This window comes from Filicampus tigris, chromosome 7 (genome assembly GCF_054856515.1).
Source record: "Filicampus tigris isolate MCC_2025a chromosome 7, RoL_Ftig_1.0, whole genome shotgun sequence".
Lineage (NCBI taxonomy): Eukaryota > Metazoa > Chordata > Actinopteri > Syngnathiformes > Syngnathidae > Filicampus > Filicampus tigris.
The window spans coordinates 5,964,062-5,984,170 of NC_141223.1; the positions used below are offsets into that span (position 1 = coordinate 5,964,062).

Here is a 20,109-nt window from a genome sequence, read left to right on the forward strand (position 1 = left end):
AACTGACGTAAAAATATATTTACCGGTAGTCCGAAAAACACATCTTTGGTCATCTACTGTATAACACCGGCAGAGCAATTAAAAGCTCTTCCACTAGATGGCATATGAAATAATTGTTGAAACTTATCATATATCCTGAATATGCATGGACAGTTTGTTCTTGTGGATTTTGTGGAAATAAAATGTAAATCTTCCTAGAAGTGCTACATCATTATGTTACAGCTATGATACCAAATCTTGTTTTTTTTTTGCATTTTCACTTCCTATCGATGTAATGTCTAGCTGTCCCAATGCTTTTGTCCACATGGTGTATGATTGTTTCACATGCGTATGGTTTAACTCACTGCCGTAGCTGGAGGATATGGTGGAGTGACTAGCTTGACTCTGTAGAGTGGATGAAGGGCTTGGTGAATCCTCATCGTCTGTATCGTCACTGTCAAATGGGACCAGCTCAGCACCTGGTCCTAAACGAAATGAACAGATCATCTTACACGATTGCTATGATCATCAGACAATCACTTATTAACCGTTTCTTTCAGAAATGGCAACAATTCACGCAAATTCAACCAATGCCTGTGAATTATGAGTGATTGTGCAATTTCATCCAATCACCGCAACTTTTCCCCCAACTGGACCTGCTATCTTGAGCTTTTGGAGATTCCTACCAATCATGACAGTCCCACGCACAATCTCTTCACAAACACTTTTATTGTCATGAAGCACGAGGGGAAAAAATGAAAAAAAAGAAAAAAATACAAGCTTCTAAATCGCTAAAGATTTGAAGGTGAGTTGGATTAAGCATATATGTTTTGTACGGATGTCACAATATCGGGATATTAAAATTGCCACAATATATCGTTGTCTTCATATTAGTAGCAGCAAATCAGTTTAAAAGACCAATTTATTTTCCATTTGTGCAGTTCCAGCACCCTCTGGTGGTTAGTTTATTAGTGCAGTTTAATTTGTTGCGACCTATGTTTAAGACTAGTATGAGACCATGACTGGCCAAGTCTATTTCATTGTGAATGCTATTATGTAAAAATACTGAATATTGTGATGTTTTTTTTTAATATGAGCCCCTTTTGTTTTTTTACAATATCCCTAATGTTTTGTAACAAACTGTGCAAGATTAGTCACTGACTTACAGAGAGGCATGCTCACCTGTTGAGCTGACAAGATGGCAGAAATCAAACATAAAAGTGTCAGCGAACAGCGAACACGTTTTATGAATTACCTGTTGGTTGCTCGGTGAGTTCCAAAGAGGAATGTGAGATGGAAATATGTAACTGCTGCTGAGTGTGGTCAGGCGTTGTGGATGGTGGAGCAGCTTCAGGTCCACGCTCCCTGTGACATAAAAAGAGATTCATGTATGACATAAAAGTAAGATGAGGTCCAAATATCATAAAAAGTGTGTGTGTGTGTTCACTGACCTCCCCTTCAGTCCAGGTACAGCAGCAATACAGATGATCCTGGCTGAGCAGACAGCAATACAAGCCTCCACCGTGGGCTCATCTTTAATGTTTAACAGACACACCTAATGAAGAAACATCACAACACTGTCAAGAGCCAAGCAGAGCAGATGAAATACGCTGCATGGTATGCAAACAAAGGCCGAATACTAAAAGAGGCTCAAAGTAGTGTCACGCTTCTTACCTGTCCAACATATCCATCACTGTTACACACCCACACCTCACAGCCACTGTCAGGGCAGGTGTGACTCGGAGATGCGCATGAAAACTAGGTACAAGCCAGCAATGATTAGGGATGACTTGTGGGGACGTGATTTGGATCATTATGTCAATGTGTGCCACACTCACCTGCATTCCACTGCGTGTCTTCATAATGGGAATAGCCTTCAGGAATTCTGGGTCCCACTGGTCCTTAGTCATAGCTAAACAATCAAGACAAGTCAAAATGAAGGGGCAATTATTTATTTATCTGTTGTTATTATAATTTATTTATCCACATGCTGTGCGACAGGTCTGCCGTGACAAAGTGACCCACTGACCCAGCTTCTTTTTTGCTTCCTCAAAGGCCTGTTCAAAGTTGGAGCGAACGTCAGGTGACGTGAACTCGAAGACAAAGCTACTCTCGGCCGATACGGTGGTGAACTCCAGCTTGGTGGGTAGGAAGGTCATATTGAAGGCCTGAGACTGCTTCTCTGACAGCTCTCTGTGCACAGAGGCCATCACATCCTTGATCACCTCATCTAGGGACTAGAGTGGGAGATGAGGGAAATCGTCACCACGAGAAAATAAAACGAGAAAATGGGCGCAAGTGTGTGTGCTTGCAAGTACCTGGTGTGGCAAACTGAGGGTCTCTGACAATTTGCTGATCTGACTCATCGTGCTCAAATCTTCATCTAGTCGACTGATAGTTTTCTGGACGTTTTCCTTGTTTGTTGTCTGAGTGGAACCTGATGCAGAAAAGGAAAAATCAATAAATACATAAAAATGTAGGCAAGATGTGATGATGATGATGATAGGAAGTAAAGTGGCAAGTGTCTCACTTTTCACCACCTCTACGTCCTCCAGTGGAAGCTTCCACAAAAACTTATACTTGCTTGACGTATCAATTACACTTGTGGCAGAGTATCTGAGGTACAAAACAGCAATATAAGAGATGTGACATGAGCTACATCTGCAGACAAAAACAGATGCCAAACCTCTAAAATATTGTAGGGCTATTTCCTTATATAGTGGTCGGGGGAGTTTAAACATATTTTTTTTCAAGAATATGTTCTATGCAGTCTCACTAGTTGAAACAAGTTGAGCTATGATTGGTTGTTATCTGAGCCCTGAGGGTGTGTGATGTCATTATGAGTATAAAATGTATAGTAGTAGATGAATGTTATGTTCCCTGCAACATCATATAATATGACCTTTGTGTTGTTTTAGTTTATGTTGAAATGTTTAGAAGCTTTAACTAGGGAATCAGCATGTCAATCATCAGCAAATTGCCTTTGCATTCCACCACTGGCGTCAGCTTTACAAATCTTCTGCATTGCTAAAATAACGAATGCTACTGCAACATGGTGGTATCAGATGGCAGTAAAAAGCAACTACCACCATCTAGTGGCATCAAGTGGATGATGCACCCTGCAATTAATTGAGGCATGGTGTATATTATGTAGTATATGCATAGTGTACATAATATTTGAGGAAATACAGAACGCAGTATGTAGTTGGAAAATCTATAGAGGTTAATAACAGAACTGAACACTAGAGGGCACAGTCTGCCCTTGTCTTAATGTGTGTTTGCATCAAAAACTAAAAACATGTTCAACAAGTCTTTATGGAAAGATAGTGATACTGTATGTACCAAAGACCCATTTGAATGGCGAATAAAAGTGTGATCCATGATAGTTTTGACTTTTTCCCGCAGTTTACATTGTGAGATACTTTCATCCTTTAAATTCCATTCGCAGGAATAGGTCATGGTATTTACTCATTCACTGCCATTGACAGATTGATTTGTCTTTTCACAGTCCAGCCATTAGGCTAGGAACTTATTTATATATATTTTTTTCTATTTTTTTCAAACATTACGGTAAAAATGTCTGGCAGTGAATGAGTTAATGATGAACAGATTTTTAATATGCAAATGTGGGTGTCTTATTAAGATGTTGATCCAAATGACGACTGTTTGGCCTCAGCGGAAGTTGGTGCTCTACCAAACAGTATGATGGTGTCTGCGGGCGTGCGTGCATGCGTGTTTGAACTCATACAGGCTCATGGAGCTGCGTCTCAGTGATCCAGACTTCCTCTTAAGTGTGGTGCAGATGATCAGATCGCTGAAGAGAAAGAGGGAACGGTCCTTCTTCCCGCCAACTGTCTTCTGCGGGAATGAGACAAGCTCAGTCTTTGACAGTCAGAGTTGCATGAAAATTATACACTTTTAAAAATATTATTGCTAATTCACTTATTCCATTCATTCACTTGAGTAATGTGGAAATCTCTACAGACACACAAAAATCACACAAAAATCCCACAACAATGACACGTACATCTACAAAGACAATTCTTACCGCTTCCATAACCATCTCCTGTCTAATGAACTTCCTCTCAGGATTCAAAATCTTTAAAAAAAACAAAAAACAGAAAGGTATTGTATTATCATTATTGTGTTAAATAATGTTAATTAATGCATGGTTGTACAAGACTATAATTCACTTAAATGCCATAGATCATAAAAAAAAAATGTACAGCATTATAAAGTGACGGATGACAATTACTATGTAATTGTGTAAACTAGTTGGGAGGTTGGTAACATACAGTTTAATCAAAGCATAAATCCAAGCCTTTGATAAAAAGACATCTTTAATTGGTAAAAATTTAAGGAGGAGATAATAATTTGCCCTATAATGAAACACTGACAGACAAACGTGAGAATTATATATTCAGGTAAGAGAAAATAACTCACATGTTCAACTCCCTCTATATGCGCCTCAATCTCCTGGATGACCCTGGCCTCCCTCTCCGCCTCCTCAGCGGAGCGACGTCCTTTATTAATCTTCTCTGCCAACCGCTTGATGTCCCTCTGGGCGTCCAACAGGAAGGAGTGGTCAGGGTGGTCATCTGGGGTGTGCTTCAGAAGATCCTACACACATTATTCAGAACATATTTACTACTCTAGCTAACCAGACACCGTGATTACATGTCGTAGGAATTAGCCTGGAAGAGAATTCACCTTGACCAAAAGCTCATATCGAGGGATCCTCTGGACGGGCTTGATCATCAGGTCACCCAGAGCCTGCTTCTCTTTGTTCTCACGCATATTTTGCTTTAGAAATGGAAACGTACGACACATGAGGAAACGAATGGTGAAAGGTCCGCCTTGAATGACACTTGTGCTAGTGGTGTCCTGAGAGAAAATACTAATATTCATCACCGCACGATTTTACCTGAACATTCTGATCAAACCTGGTTAATTGAAAATAATTGCTAACTGCCCCAGAAATATGTTAGTAAGATATCTGCAATTACAGAGCAAGAATTTGCCACCATGACCAACATTAATAGAACATTTATTTCGGTAATTACTTAAAGGGGAAGTCAATCCAAACATATTTTTTTCAAGAATATGTTCTATACAGGCCCACTAGTTGAAACAAGGCATTCTGATAAATATTGCTTTTGTGGAATAAGAGGTAATCCACCCGTTTTTAGCCATCTCTGGGGGCGGCCATTTTGTCTCTTCTGTCGACTGAAAATGACATCACAGTTGCTCCGGGCTCAGGTAACGACCAATCACAGCTCGCCTGTTTTCTGAAGTTGAGCCACGATTGGTCATTACCTGAGCCCTGAGCAACTGTGATGTAATTTTTAGTGGACAAAATGGCCGCCCCCTGAGATGGCTAAAACCAGGTGAATTTTGCTGCTTAACTCATATTTCACAAACGCAATATTAATCAGAATGCCATGTTTGAACTAGTGGGCATGCATAGAACATATTCTTGAAAAAATATGTTTGGTCTGACTTCCGCTTTAACAGTATGTTCAAAAAACAAACCGAACCAAAACAATAATAATAACATTTCTCACTGGCTCCACTTTTGGCTCACCTCCAGAAACTTATGAAAGGCTGGCTTGGCCTCCTTAGCGATCCTCACAGCATCTTTGGCATTCAGAAAATTGTCAATGTAGGCTGAATACATATTTGCCAGAGTCTCTTTGGAGAACTAGAAGAAAGAAAAAGAAAACACCAAGGCTAATGTGTGCAGCTGAAAACACAAGAAATAACACTCACAAATGTGACTCATAAGTGCTGCCTGTAGAAGATATTAAAAAATAAATAAATTGGGGGAATTTCAAAAAGGGTTAGGGTTAGAAATTTTCAGAGTCAGCTTGGACCAATTTTCTTTCCATCAGGGGAGGGAGAGGGAGAGAGAGAGGTTGATCTGACTACCGTTTGTTAAATGACAACAAACTCCCCACTGCTCTCCATTCTCAGTCACTAAGGGAGAGAATGAGAAAAAGAAAAATAACATGTACATCATCGGAAGTTTACAATACAATGCAGATGGGACCAACCTGTCTATTCAACATTTTTTGCTGTTGTCACTGCTGTCATTTCTAATGATTGGAATCAGAAAATGAATGAAATTCATTCAGAAATGTACTGTTTCTAGAACACTGATTAGGGGTATTTTCTCCTCCTACAATGCACAACCAAACAGTTTAAGCTTGAGATTTAGAACAGTGGTACCCAAAAAAGACGTGCCCCGTGTGAGGCTCGAACTCACGACCTTCAGATTATGAGACTGACGCGCTGCCTACTGCGCCAACGAGGCCTGCAAACAGCTGCCTGCTCTCAACACATGAGCGTAGCATCGTGTGCAAAGCCTGAACTTGTGTAAATATATTGCATCCCTGTTAACGAGATTTATTCCTCTCCACTACCACGGACAGAACTTGCCGAAGCGGGACAATTCCGTGTACAAAGTTAAACACGTCTTTTGTTTTTTTTTTGCCAATTGTTGTTGATACATCTTGTAAATCAGCAGCGTGCTTTGCATTCTTGTGATTACAAATGAAACGCTGAAATAACAAAAGTGAAAAACCTACACATGGCTGCCCCTATGGCATTGTAACAAGTGAATAAAAAAACATATTAGCATTGTGCATGCAAGATTCAGCACCGTCAGCTACAGCTAAATTTGCAGGAATTTAATAGCGACACAACAACTCACGTCATTCTTTTCTCTTATTGGGCACAGTAAAATAAACAGGAAAAAGATTTGCTTGAGGGACGAGCGAGAGACGTGCGATTAAAGAAGCACAAATATACACTTCGTCGTTTATCTGAGTAAAAAGACGCCACAGTGCCAAACAAAACGTGTCAAGGGGATATTAAAATACCTTAGTTTAAATGTGTTTAACATGTGTAGGCGAGGCAAAACTATACTGTACAAAGTACATTAAAAAATATATATGGTCACTGTGTCTCATGGATTTTTATTTATCATGGATGGGTCTGGGAGTATCCACCATGATAAACAGGGGTAACATATAGAGAAAGAACCATTCACATTCACACCTATGGGCAATTGGTACTTTTAAAAAAATAAAAATAAAAAAAAACCTAGAAAGGATGTTTTGGGGATGTGGGAGGAACCCGGAGGATGCCAGTGAGCAGGGGAAGCGCTGAGCAGCGATTTAAACTCAGAATCTCTTGACTGTGAAAAGAAGTGCTAACCTCGACCACCGCCCCGATGACAACAGGCAAATCATAAACGCAATATGCACACCATTTCTTCTAGACTGTTGTACTCACTGATTGGATAAGGAGGTGTCCAACAGTCTTCCTGTCATGCCACTGGTTGACGCAGCCGTCTACTTGCTCCAGGAAGTGCTCGTGGTGCTCCAGGATCTCCGGGATTTGGTAAAACATCTCGTCCACCAGCAGCGGGTCCACTATGGAGCCTCCGTCCGGCTGTTTGAGAGGACGCATGTAGCCCTGTGACGGAAGCGGCACAACCACTTAAAAAGCGACACATACACTATGTGACGAACAGCAGTTTGGAGCAAAATCACAATCTAACACATTTTATTTTAATAACCTCACATAAGTCTTGGTTAGCTTCAAAAGTCAAACACAATTAGTTCAGTGATGCCGGGTAATGTCTTAACCGTACAGGCATTTTTCTGAACTAACTTTTTAACTGACCAAGTATAAAGTAAAGTGACTCTTCGTACAAAACTGAAAGCAAGCAACTACTTAGTCTTGGAAATGCCTTGCTGTTTGTTGGCAAGAGTAAAGTCCAAAATTAGTTTGTCCATGTAATTGGTTAAATTAATTTACCGTAATGTATTTTATAGTGCTGAGAAATGTGTTACTTTCCTTTATTGTTACTTTTCCTGTTTTATTATTGTCGATTTTCCCTCCCTTATTGTGGTGGCATCACACATCACAATGTATCTGGATCCATCTTATTTTATTTTGAACAACCACCTGATGAAATATAATTGAGTGAATTTAACCATCATTTTTTTTCACTATAGTTAATCTCACGAGATTTGCTGACATCACTAACAGATTTGACTCCCTAGTTTTGTTTCACTTACTTTCAGCACATTTTGGCTGAATTCCAAATGGCACAGCTCTTGATGTTTTCAAGGATACAAAACACACTGACACGTCTGACAATTTGCAATAAATGAGAGTGCCACATTTCTATTATTTCTATATTTATGATTTAATTCTCAATACAGCCTTTGTATTGGATGTTTGATTGAGTTTGTGCCAATAAGGTGGCCAACGAGTCTATGTTTGGTGGATCTCAACAGTCCGCTTTAACCTAGTAAACCCAAACTAAATATTACCAACATTTTAGTCTTTGAACATAGCTCATTACAAAAGTGGACATCATTCAAAGAAATGACAAACACAAGATCACATGACGAAAAAAATGTCAATAGAGCATCACTGGAAATAGGCTCAGTGCAGGAAATGTACTCTGAAACACACTTGAAAGTAGTCCACCCACTCGCGTCCTCTGTGTGTTTGTACCAGTCTCTTTATCTTTGGCGGACCTACGTGTCTGCTAGGTGGGCTGGGATGGAAGTTCACCTACTGGACCACCTTTAATTTATAATTCATCAAACAAGTCCGCCCACATAGTGGGGCCACACTGCTGACCTACTTCCAACACAGAATTACGCAACACTTGCTCAGATGTTGAGACATTTAAAGATCAATTAGACTCGAAAATGATTCGACATTTAAACAGTCTACTGTTCCCTACTGTGACTTCGTGACACATTACTGTACCACGACTTGCCAGCACTCAACTTTGTTACGTCTATTGTGAGGATTTTGCTTGTCGAATGTCTAATTAAGAATTTCACCCGTGATGCATGCAGGGATTAATTAAGAAATTGCATCTAATATAGCGGAGATCACTATTTGAGGAAATACAAGAATCTCACGAAGGATTCAAATGAGGAGAATGATGATGAGCTCAAGCATGAGTGGGGAAGACGAGAAGGAGATAGAAAAGTCATTTTTCAACCTCCTTTATTAATTTTCAAGCAGTGTGTTACATAAGAACTCTGGAGCTAAAATTGATCATTTGATCACTTAGAGAAGCTTCCGGCTTTTGATGGAGTAGTCCTCCCTTTAATTCAGCCACAGGCTCTTATTTGTACTGTTTTCAGCAGAACAAATAGTGACATGATTTTGTTGTTTGTTTAAGCAAACAATTAAAAAAAAAAAAGAGAGAGACCAGCAATCGCAGTGTAGGTAGTTTGTTCAGCTTCAGTTATTAATCATACTTTGAGATTTCATTTTCAATCCGATATTAACCACTTCACTCATTCACTGCCATTGACGAGTTTACTTGTCTTTTCACTGTACTGCCATTCAATCCCAGGAATTTGTTGATATTTTTTGGCATTTTTTTTCAAATGTTCAGTGAATGAGTTCATGTCAATGTACCCAGTCAATCATAGTGTAAATAAACTGAGAAAAGCATCTGGCGATTTTATAAAGTCGACACTCAGCGGCGACATTCAAATATGGAGGACATTTGAAATCAATTAAAGGTGACGAGGCTCAATAAAAGTTGTGAAACACTGGCCAATTAGGTAAACATTCATCCTCCCTGGTTTTCTCTATTTTTAAATGTTACAGTGCTTTAGCTGTAAAAATGCGAATAAGGTTTCATTCTAAGCCCCCAAACACCATTAAAGAGAGAGCTTGCAGTCTCAGGCGAGCACATCCCCTTCAGGAGTCTGCAGCTTCGGTTTGCGGTCACTGTGGTAACACTTTCTCTGGGTCGCCATGGGAACACAGCATGATTTTATCACTTTGAAACCACTCATAATCATACAAGTGAGCGGTCGGCCCCGCAGGGACTAGTACAGCAATGCGAGTGTCCATCTGGGATGTGCATGTCCACACATGCGCGGGAATAGGCTTCTTAGGAAGGGTCACATAATGCAGGTTGATCACGGGTGACGTGCACTTGATTGTTAGTGTCGGCGTGCGCGTGTATGTGTGACTTCATCGTGTCTTTTCATAAAAGTTGCCGATCATTTCGTTGAGTCAAAATGCGTTGGTTTCTTCTTAGGAAAATGCCAACGTGCACAAAATCCTTTGACACAACAACCCTGGATCAGCCCATTAATAAATCAGAGGTTGCTCCATTGAGTCATGGTTGGATGTTTTTGTGAGGGGAAATCTAAATACATCACCAAGATCCTAATTCAAACCAATCATGACTCAACGAGCTCAATGAGCGATATCACGTATCAAATCAATCAATGCAGTTGGAGAGATGATAGTCTTCAAGTCTGTCAAGGTGCCCGTGAGCAGGCCACGAAAACCCTCATGACTGAGCTCGGGGGAGAAGCACTATTTTTGCGCCACATCTGTCTGGCATCTCCCCTGACATGCCTGCATGAGTTTGCTTTGCTTTTCTGTGCGGCAGACACCAAAACCATACGGCAGAGTGTAAATTAAAATGAGTCCAATTCATTCGATTTCAAAATGTGAGATGACACTTATATGCTGCCTACTGACGGACAAGTACGGACCTTGCATTCGTGCACTGGGGCACAGTCAAGGGAACAGAAGAAGGGCCTTCCCCAAATTGTTCCCACAAAGTTGAAAGTCGTCCCAAAAACAATTACCGGTATGTATAAAGGTGAGGAATTAAAACCGAGGGAGAATTCTGGGAAACATTAAAGCGGTGGTATATGAAATGACCTCATTGGCTTTCCGTACAGGGGTGCCGATAATGCTGATGAGAGTGAGACGTTATGAGGTTAGCCGATTAGCCCGATGAGGCGAACGAGTGAAGATAAGTGGATTACATAACACCTTTGTTGCCTGCATTTGTAATTTATGTCCGCAGTGATGTGCGTCATAGTCGAAAAACACTACGCAGAAAAAGGAATTTGCAGTTCCACGTAATACGGGTGTGTAGTTACCTGAATCAGAGTGCGAAGTGACTCCACGTATGACCTCTCCGTGTCCAGCAGTGTCATCATCACATGCTTTCTCATGTCCTGTAAAGACGGGAGAAAGTCAGAGATTTAATTACATTATCAACCCATTTGATTGTGTTATGTATCTCTTAGCATTTTTCTTTTTAAAGGGGAAGTCAACCCCTCAAAAATCTTGGCAATAATATGTTCTATGCACCTTCACTAGTCTAAACACGGCATTCTGATTAATATTGTGTTTGTGGAATGTGACTTCAGCAGCAAAATCTACCCGTTTTTAGCCATCTCAGGGGGCGGCCATTTTGTCACTTCTGCCGACTGAAAAATGACATCACAGTTGCTCAGGGCTCGGGTAACGACCAATCACGGCTCAACTTCAGAAAACAGGTGAGCCGTGATTGGTTTTCAGTCAACAGCAAGTGACAAAATGGCCGCCCGTCAGTTGGCTAAAAACGTGTGGCTTTTGCTGCTCAATTTATATTCCACAATCATAATATTAACCAGAATGCCATGTTTAGAGCATTAAGGTGGATAGAACATATTATTGTCAACCATTTTGGGGGTTGACTTCCCCTTCAATAATCTGAAAGGGTTGACAAGCTAACACACTCACCAACCATGCAATTATGAATTGATGCACTAGTCTGACATGGTCCAGTTTCTGTTTTTAGTTACTCTGATTAAAAATCTTACGAAATGTTGAGGTGAGCAGTAACAAATATTCAACAGTCATACTACACAAACAAGATGAGTTTAGGTCATGTGTTCTAATTGTGTGCATCTCAGGAGAAGCTCCCAATATCATCTGGGGACAAAGAAATGGACAAACCCCTGGAGCACACACTGAAAAACAAATGTGTGCAGTCATCCATTGGGTGTGTTAGGCACAGGTGTGACTGAACAAGTGCATTGCTTGCTTTTTAGGTTACACAACCGCATCGAAAGACAGAGTTTCGGTGAATCACTGTAGGTTTGTCAGTTTGATCGCAGACACGCACGCCTGAGCAGACGGACACAGAAGGCGGCGAAATAATGCTAGGAATGCCAGTTTCATTTTGGTAGCAACCACGTAGCCATGGTAACGCCAACTAAGAGGCAGGTCTGACTCAGACTGCAAAGACACCTCTGGAGCTAAAGTCAGGAGGACCATTACAGAAAGGGAGAAAGGAAGGAAGACATTTTGCTATTTGTCTACATACTGCACATCAAATCATATACAGTTGTAGCATTAAAGCGGAAGTCAACCCAAACATTTGGAATTTAAGTTAAGCAGCAAAATGCATTCGTTTTTAGCCATTAGCCCGGCTGACCTGTTTTCTGAATCTGAGCAGTGATTGGCCAGTTGTGAGGAGTCGTGATGTCATTTTCAGTCGACAGAAGACAAAATGGCCGCCCCCAGAGATGGCTAAAAACGACTGGATTAACACTTATTCCACAAACGCAATATTTATCAGAATGCCCTGTTTTAAGTAGTGGGCTTGCATAGAACATATTCTTGGAAAAAAAAATGTTTGGGTTGACTTACGCTTTATTAAGTCAGAATGCATTGACAATCCATCCGTTTTCTGTACTGACCGTCCTCATTCGGGTTGTGGGATGGGGGCAACCTATCCTAGCTGACTTTGGGTGAAAGGAGGGGTACACCCTGGACTGGTTACCAGCCAACCAGTTTTTTGAAATGTGGAATGAACCCGGAGTACTCTGAGAAAACACGCAAACTTCACACAGGACGGCCTGAGCCAAGATTCGAACCAACAATCTTTTGTCCCTAGACAAATGTGCTTACCACGAGGCGATCGTGTGACCCTGCTCTAAATTTTATTACTTTATACTTTTTGATGCAGCTCAGTTTTGAATTAGACAGATGATCTACACACTATTAATGTTTCATCTATGAATTTCAGCTGGAAGGGTTTCTGTGAAGTAAGACTAAAATGGGAGAAATATTTTTAAACTCTCTTGTGTGTGATAATGACAAAAAAAGGGTGAAAATGGGTCCGCAACTTTGCGACTGCAGTGCTGTCATTTTTTATTAGTATGCATGGACGAAAATGTGACATTTTTCATTGTGTCATATTCCATCAATAAGTATTGGACGGCTTAAGTTTAATGATGAACTTGAACTTCACTGATAAAGTGGCTGCCGGCTGGATTTTTTTCTCTGCCTCAGGCACATTAACCGCTGCTGCCGCTGACAGGCGGTCAGGGTCGTATGTGGCTGGGACACGCAGAAATGGGAATGGATGGATAGATTCAGCCATCGCTTTGTTCGGGAGAGGAAGGAGAGCCTTCAACTGCATGAAGGCGTGCTGGCAAACGTGTGACTGCCTCTCTGAGCTCTTGAAAATATGCAGGTGTGAAGCTGATCCATAAAGGACGTTCTTCCTCAACATTGAAGCCACATGTTACACAATTACAGTATATTTTGGGAATTTTTCCATTTTATTATTTAAAAAACTTCTTGACTTCACTTAACATACTGTAAATACATTTTTTATAGATATAAGTTAAAATAAAGCCTTGGTTTTTTTTGACCTGACATTTAACAGTTCATACTCCAAATATTCCTAATGTACATGTTTTAAGTACTCTATGACAAAAAAAACAAACCTCAGGAACCTCCTGCATTAGTTATTGCTCCTTCACTTTGTAAGCTTCTGTGTTGCTTTGTTGAGTAAAAAAAGAAAAGAAAAAGGAAAATCCCAAAAGGGAAGATCATTCAGGGATCATTTCAATTACAGGTATACTTGTCAATTCCGTTTTTCAAGATGGATTGGTGGCAGAGCATCTGATGCTGCTCCACTGTAAATTTCAAATTTGGAAACAACTTTAATGACGCAAAACACCCGTGGATTGCGTCAATGCCCCATTTTAGCGATGAGATCAGCACAAAACAATGCCTTGTTTCAACTAGTGGGCCTGCATAGGACATATTCTTGAAAAAAAATAGATTTTGGGGGTTGACACCTCTTTAACTAATCTATAATCTACAGTCAACAACTATAAAATAAAATGACTTTGAAAGCACACAGTACTACTACTATACAAAATCAATGATGTATTTGATACTGTATAATAACAACTACTTCGTTTTTTATCCACTATTTTTACTACACACTAAAAAAAAAAATTATACTTGATTTTCTCTCTAAATTTTAAAGGGGCTAATTCATATCGGGATAATCTGAGAATGCTTTGCCAATCTGCAATTGACCAGAATGCTATTCTAGATGTGTGGCAGATTTACAGTATGTTTCTTGGGAAAATTATTAGTTCATATTTCTCTGCACTCAACAAGATTAACTCCAATCCTTCACACATGCAATATGTGGATTAACAGGCTGAGTGTTGAGATTAGCAGAGGTTGTCTTACGTCTATGACTGAGTTTGCCCGTACACGCGTAATGAATGTAACAGGCTCTCTCAAGCAAAGTCGTTAAGCTTCACTCTTCTTATGATAAAAAAAAATGCACAACAGATACTATGATTAAAGCATCCAGTCACTGAATGTGAGACGGTGTAGTGGGATGAGAGTGGACAAATAGGTGGGAGTCAATATGAGCGTCAGTGACTATCATGTGATTCATTTCTGCTCTAATTCCATTACAGCCTACACAGAGAAGAAATGCACAACATCCCTCAGAAAAAGGGACACGTCGAGAGGAAAGGCAACAATAAAGATAATTACGACAGACTGCTCTGATGGAGTTCAACTGAATTGCGCAATAAGAAAAGCGAGAGTGTATACCTCGCCATTCGATTGGTGTCTTGGAGCACAATTCCCGTTTAAATTCCCGTTATTGTTCCTGAAATGATCCAAATCGTCAGTTCTGTCCATTAGATCCTCTCCGGCAGCATCCCTCTCTCCTCCGCCTCCCTCATCTCCTTGGCTCTCTCCGTTCATTTCCTCCAGAGCGATGCTGAACTGGGCTAGGGTTCGAACCATCTGCAGCATGCAAAAGCGGTGCGTCTGGCTCAGTCACTTGGACACAAGGAACCACCCGAGGTCACCTGCCGTCTTTTTATCCGCGTTTCATTCGCATCGTCTGATTCTTCACTTCTTCCGGCATAAATATTTGAGGTTGAAAAATAAAGGCACAATCAGATGGTCTTTTCTTTCTCTTTTCCACAATTTTGTTTTTAAAAAAATCCCCAAATCACCCGCAACAAATACTCCAAAGAATTCATAAAAATCTTCCGGTCGAGTCAAAGTGAGCACCTCGTCGCAGGGCGCGCGAAACCGAGCTCGGCACACTCTCAGTAAAGGCGACGAAGCACTCTTGGGCACGCATGCGACCTCATCTTCCACTGCATGGATGATGTAAGCAAGAGATGAGCACAGGTTGATGCGTGTGCGTGTGTCACAGCCCTCCCCTCGGGTGCGTATAATGAGAGACAGCAGGCACAGCAGACGCTAGCAGGGAGCGTCCAGCGCCGCTCAGCTCAGCCAGACCGGATCAATCCACTCATAAATAATCGATGGCAACATGTGAAGAGCGGGAGACTGGTTGGAGACGTCCTCTCATCTGTCGTCACCTCAGTCTTTGAAGATTTTTTTTTTTTTTTTTTTCCCTCATGATTGCATCATAGCAGGTATTTATTTCCAAATCATTTAAAAGCTGCTCTCCTGCACTTGCAGTTGTTTCAATGAGGGCATCCTTCTCCTTGATGGTCAAGACGTATTTAGACAGTGAGGGTTTTTTTTTAATGATTTTTCCTTATTACACCACAACAACAGATTTGAAATCAAATAACGAAGTTTGTAATTTATGTGTACATTTTGATCTTAAATTTAATAGGTTTATGAACTAAATGGCATGTAGCATTTACAGCCAATATATAAAGAGAACCTCTGTTTCCATGGACTCTAAAGTACAGTATTTGAACTAGAGATAGACCAATATGCTTTTTTTCCAGGGCCAATACCGATAATTAGTCGAGGAGGCCGATAACCGATGTGTGGAACCCAATATTCATTTTCAGCAAAACGGAGAATATTGGCGTCAAAATCGAAAAAAAAAAATACAACTTTGTTGAAATGTCTTTAACCACGTTTATTGAACAATTTTGCAGATTTGCATAATGTTTTTTTTTCTTTACTATTATTATTGTTAATGTTTGCCAATATACATGTTTGTTGTAAAATTCTAACAAAAAGGGAGCTCCCGGGGTTATCAGCATGCCTTCAAAAGTGACATGAAAACTTAAACAAAAGCTCCCTGTCCTGTAGTTTTCTACTCTACATAAAGTCCTCCAAAATGACAAAATGGCAGAAATGTTAACATTTCACAAATCTTTGTTTGGATAACTATTTTAAATTGATTTATTATCGGCCATCAGATTTTTAAAAGAGGCCGATGCCGATATTCATCAAAACACTGAATATCGCAATAATCGGTCTATCCTAATTTGAACTCACGATAGGTTAATTCACTGATTGCCAACCACTGTACTGTGAAAGGTCATCAGGTGTGCCACAAGAAATTATACATTTAATTGGTCCGGTAAAAATCTGTTCAACAAAAAAAAAGAATAAATAAACCCTCTTAAGTGTAGATGGCATGAGTCACTCCATCAATAAAGAAGGTGGTGTGTTGCCATGCATATCTGTGGTTATTTCTTTAATATTTTGTTTGCATTCCTTCATTATTATGACAATACAGATAACCATGGTCACTTTGGTTATGGTAATCATGTTATGAAACGTTCATACAACAAAGTAGTGGAGATAGTCCAATATTGAAAGGGATATTTTGGTGATTTTATATCATGGGTGTTATATTTATGACAAAGTTTCAATAATGTCTGAATTATAATTTGAAAAAAACAAAACAATTGATTGTCTTAATTATATAAAGGCAAAAAGAGGATTCTATACAAATATTTGCATATAAAGTGTCAATAGAAACCCGATTATACTTTGTTTCTATAAGTAATTGAGAGTTTCACATTTCAGCAATATGATCAAAAAGCAGAGTTGTAATTTAGCCTCTATTCCGGAAATCCTTCTTGTTTAATGGCATGTGTAGTTTTTGCACATGGGATAAGGGATTTTTCAACTTTTCTTACTAGGTTTTTAAGCCCATTTTGTAGGAGCAGACTTTTCAGAGCGAAAAAGTTCAACACTGAAATTACAGTTGAAAACAGCAGCCCTGAAAATAAGTCACATTTGGTAAAACTTGAAAATGACTTGTCCTTTCAGTCCTCCATAAAGCAAACAAGGGTGCTCGGGGGGGGTGGGGGGCACATTGGCGCTCTTTTTTTCCAGCAGAGATCATATGGCAGTGGCAGGAAAGGTCGCGGAAGCACATTTAAAGGTCAAGCTTGTGGCAGGAAATTGGCCTTTAATCCTTGCTGCCAACAAAACAATAGATGGTTTTGAAGGTCTGCTGAGAGAGATCATCAACATTCTCAGTAGATAAACGCTCAGTCTGCCTTTTATTTGATGGGTCTACTTGCTGACACAACTACAGCAAATTCCATTTTCACCTCAGGACTGCAGAACGCAAATTATGAGGAGACTTGTGGGATAGCTCCAAATATATAGTAGTCTATCTGTCAATATAGCTTGTTTCTATCTGCTAATAAACATGCAAAGTAATTATTGATAATACAAAATCTTTACAAATATTTTCTATCACGCTGTTCAGGTTCATAGGTGGGTAATAACTTTTGAGGTCCAATAGTATTATGGTAAAAATGTGTCAATGAATGGAAGGGGAACTTCTGTGAATTATGGTGGCAACAGTTGGAGACTGGAACAGATTATTTTTATTTTAAATATTCAAATTAATTATTAAATTTTATGAAATTATTAATTGTTAAATTATTAAGGCCCTGTCCACATTTCAGTTAAATTTAATCTAGTTGTTTTTTTCTGTTTGGTTTTATTTTTTTTGGTGTGCTGGAACTTACCCACGAAAGATTGTAAGATGTTGTGTGAGTTAAATAAAACAGTTATTTGCTATTTACATTCTATTTGACATTTTAACCCCAAAAATGTTCTTTCTACATTTCGGCATATCGTTTCCTTTGTTCTACACGTTTTTGATAAGAATACTTTATGAATGCCAAGACGTTACCAGGATCATTTAGAATGCTGCAAAAGACTTCCTCAAAATTGTCTATGTCAAACTTTCAAGAATTATATATTTGAAAAATGTAATAAATATGTTTGATAGGGGTGTAACGGTACACGTGGGTGTATTAATACGTTTCGGTATGGCATGTTTGTTTCGATCCACTTGCGTTCGGTTCGGTCCACTTATTAGCGCGAGTTTACGCACTGGCGCTATTGACTGTTGCATGCGGGAGGGGAGGGCGGCCGAGGAGCCTCGACGCCAGAAGCCGTGATAAATCATAAATGCATGGATAAATGGCATTATATTTATACGCATACGCAAACGGTCCCCCGTACACTGCGGTCTCCTGTTTGGGAACATTCTAGCTTTCCTGTTAAAATCGCCGATGGGGAAAGGTCCATGTGTAAGTCCCAAAGTTATGTGCCAACATTGCTAGATGAGATCGGTGGCTATGCTGTAGCTAGCTTCGAATGTTTCTTAGACAAGGAAGCAAGCAGTATTTTTTGCCAAAAACAAAGTACAACAGCTCTGTTCTTCATTCTCCGCTGCTTCTCTCGCTAGCCGTACGATGCATTCATGAACCTTGGAAACATCACAACTCAGAAAAACACAAATCCGACCACAACACAGATAACCCAATTCATTACAATATGCTGTTGCACATTCAAAGGTTTTAATGCCTAAAAAGTGTAAATAATTTCATAAAGACTTTAAAATTACTGTATTTCATTATAAAAAGAGTTGTAACTGATATTGTATGTATTTGTTTTCATCACAAAAAGTGTACATGTACTGTAGTGACTTGTCTTTAACTTGTATACTTAGATGTGTCATAGGCTGTTGCTGCTGAGTGTTTAAAGATTTCAGTGTCTTAATAATTTACAAAATTAACAGATCCTTATTGTTAGCGTATTTTTTATTCTGGTGTAATTTCTTAGAATGTCACCGGAATGGTTCGCTTTTATTTATTTTATCTAAAAAAAAAACATGTACCAATTAATTGTCATCTTTTCAAAATAAACTTTTTTTTTTTTAATCTGTTTTTTTGTACCGAAAATATACCGAACTGAAGTTTCCAAGAAACCGAACTGAAATGTGATTTAGCGTACCGTTACACCCCTAATGTTCTAACACTTTTTTTGTTTTGGTTTTTCACCATGGTGTTGTTCTATTTCTTACAAGAAAAACGTTCAAGGAGTAATAATATAAAATAGTAATTATATAATATAAAATACATAATATTATAAAAATACATCGTATGAAATAATTTTGGACATAACAGTAGTGTATACGCTGTAGATTTAAAAATACATAGTAAACAGCATGTCAATTAGCACATATGTGGTGGATCACAAGTGGGTGGGCCAACCTTACAACCTTCCGATCCAAATATCATGTCAATATGCATCTTCTCCACCCCCTACAACGATGAGTATTTTTATGTGGTATAACAAGTTGGTATGCTCGCCCACCCGCCGGCTGGATCAGCGAAATTTTGCCAAACGACACTTGATGCCAATAACACCAACCCTGCACCTTAAATATTAGTCAGGCTTGAGTCAGAGGAGATGAACATGGAGGTGGACCGATGTCACTTGTTACCACATCCACACAGCTTTGAGGGGTGGGGGAGCTTGGGGAGGGATTTTTTTTAGTCTGTGGCGGATTGAAGGGTGTGCGTGTGAAATATTAGCCTCTGAAGCAGTGGATGCATGCCCAAATAGATCAAAACAAAGTATCATCACACACCCGTGCAGTTGTGCCATGTTTGCGTGAATAGTCAACCTGGTGTGGTTGACGTTTGAAAGATTCGGGCACACACACACACACACGCACAACATCAAAAACCAACCCGAATGAAGCGTAACAAAAATTTAAGCACGGATGCCACGTTGATTTCAAGCATGCAAGTGTTGCAGATGTGGGTGTGGGTGTCACTGCGATGGTGAAAGGATGATGACAGGTAATGCCACAACTGACATCCTGGGCGGTCCGGCTAAAACAGTCCGGCATCCCGATAACTTTTATGGAATTAAAATCAATCATCCAAATAGGAAAATGTATACATTTTACAACTA

The 20,109-nt window shown here is 39.7% G+C and overlaps 1 protein-coding gene and 1 non-coding gene across 2 annotated transcripts in view; both read right to left on the minus strand.

The window, feature by feature from the left end:
- Nucleotides 1-20,109, minus strand: part of arhgef17 (Rho guanine nucleotide exchange factor (GEF) 17) — a 51,378-nt gene that overhangs the window by 4,276 nt on the left and 26,993 nt on the right. The window contains exons 2-16 of the mRNA XM_086036275.1: nucleotides 10,935-11,012; nucleotides 7,276-7,458; nucleotides 5,564-5,680; nucleotides 4,690-4,782; nucleotides 4,423-4,599; nucleotides 4,028-4,078; nucleotides 3,728-3,837; nucleotides 2,510-2,595; nucleotides 2,298-2,416; nucleotides 2,009-2,216; nucleotides 1,818-1,891; nucleotides 1,654-1,737; nucleotides 1,431-1,534; nucleotides 1,235-1,344; nucleotides 345-464 (exon numbers count right to left, since the gene is read on the minus strand). Coding sequence (XP_085892401.1) covers nucleotides 345-464; nucleotides 1,235-1,344; nucleotides 1,431-1,534; nucleotides 1,654-1,737; nucleotides 1,818-1,891; nucleotides 2,009-2,216; nucleotides 2,298-2,416; nucleotides 2,510-2,595; nucleotides 3,728-3,837; nucleotides 4,028-4,078; nucleotides 4,423-4,599; nucleotides 4,690-4,782; nucleotides 5,564-5,680; nucleotides 7,276-7,458; nucleotides 10,935-11,012 — 1,714 coding nt within the window. The remainder of the gene's footprint in view (nucleotides 1-344; nucleotides 465-1,234; nucleotides 1,345-1,430; nucleotides 1,535-1,653; nucleotides 1,738-1,817; nucleotides 1,892-2,008; nucleotides 2,217-2,297; nucleotides 2,417-2,509; nucleotides 2,596-3,727; nucleotides 3,838-4,027; nucleotides 4,079-4,422; nucleotides 4,600-4,689; nucleotides 4,783-5,563; nucleotides 5,681-7,275; nucleotides 7,459-10,934; nucleotides 11,013-20,109) is intronic.
- Nucleotides 6,220-6,292, minus strand: trnam-cau (transfer RNA methionine (anticodon CAU)). The gene has a single exon. It is a non-coding gene; the product is annotated as a tRNA-Met (tRNA).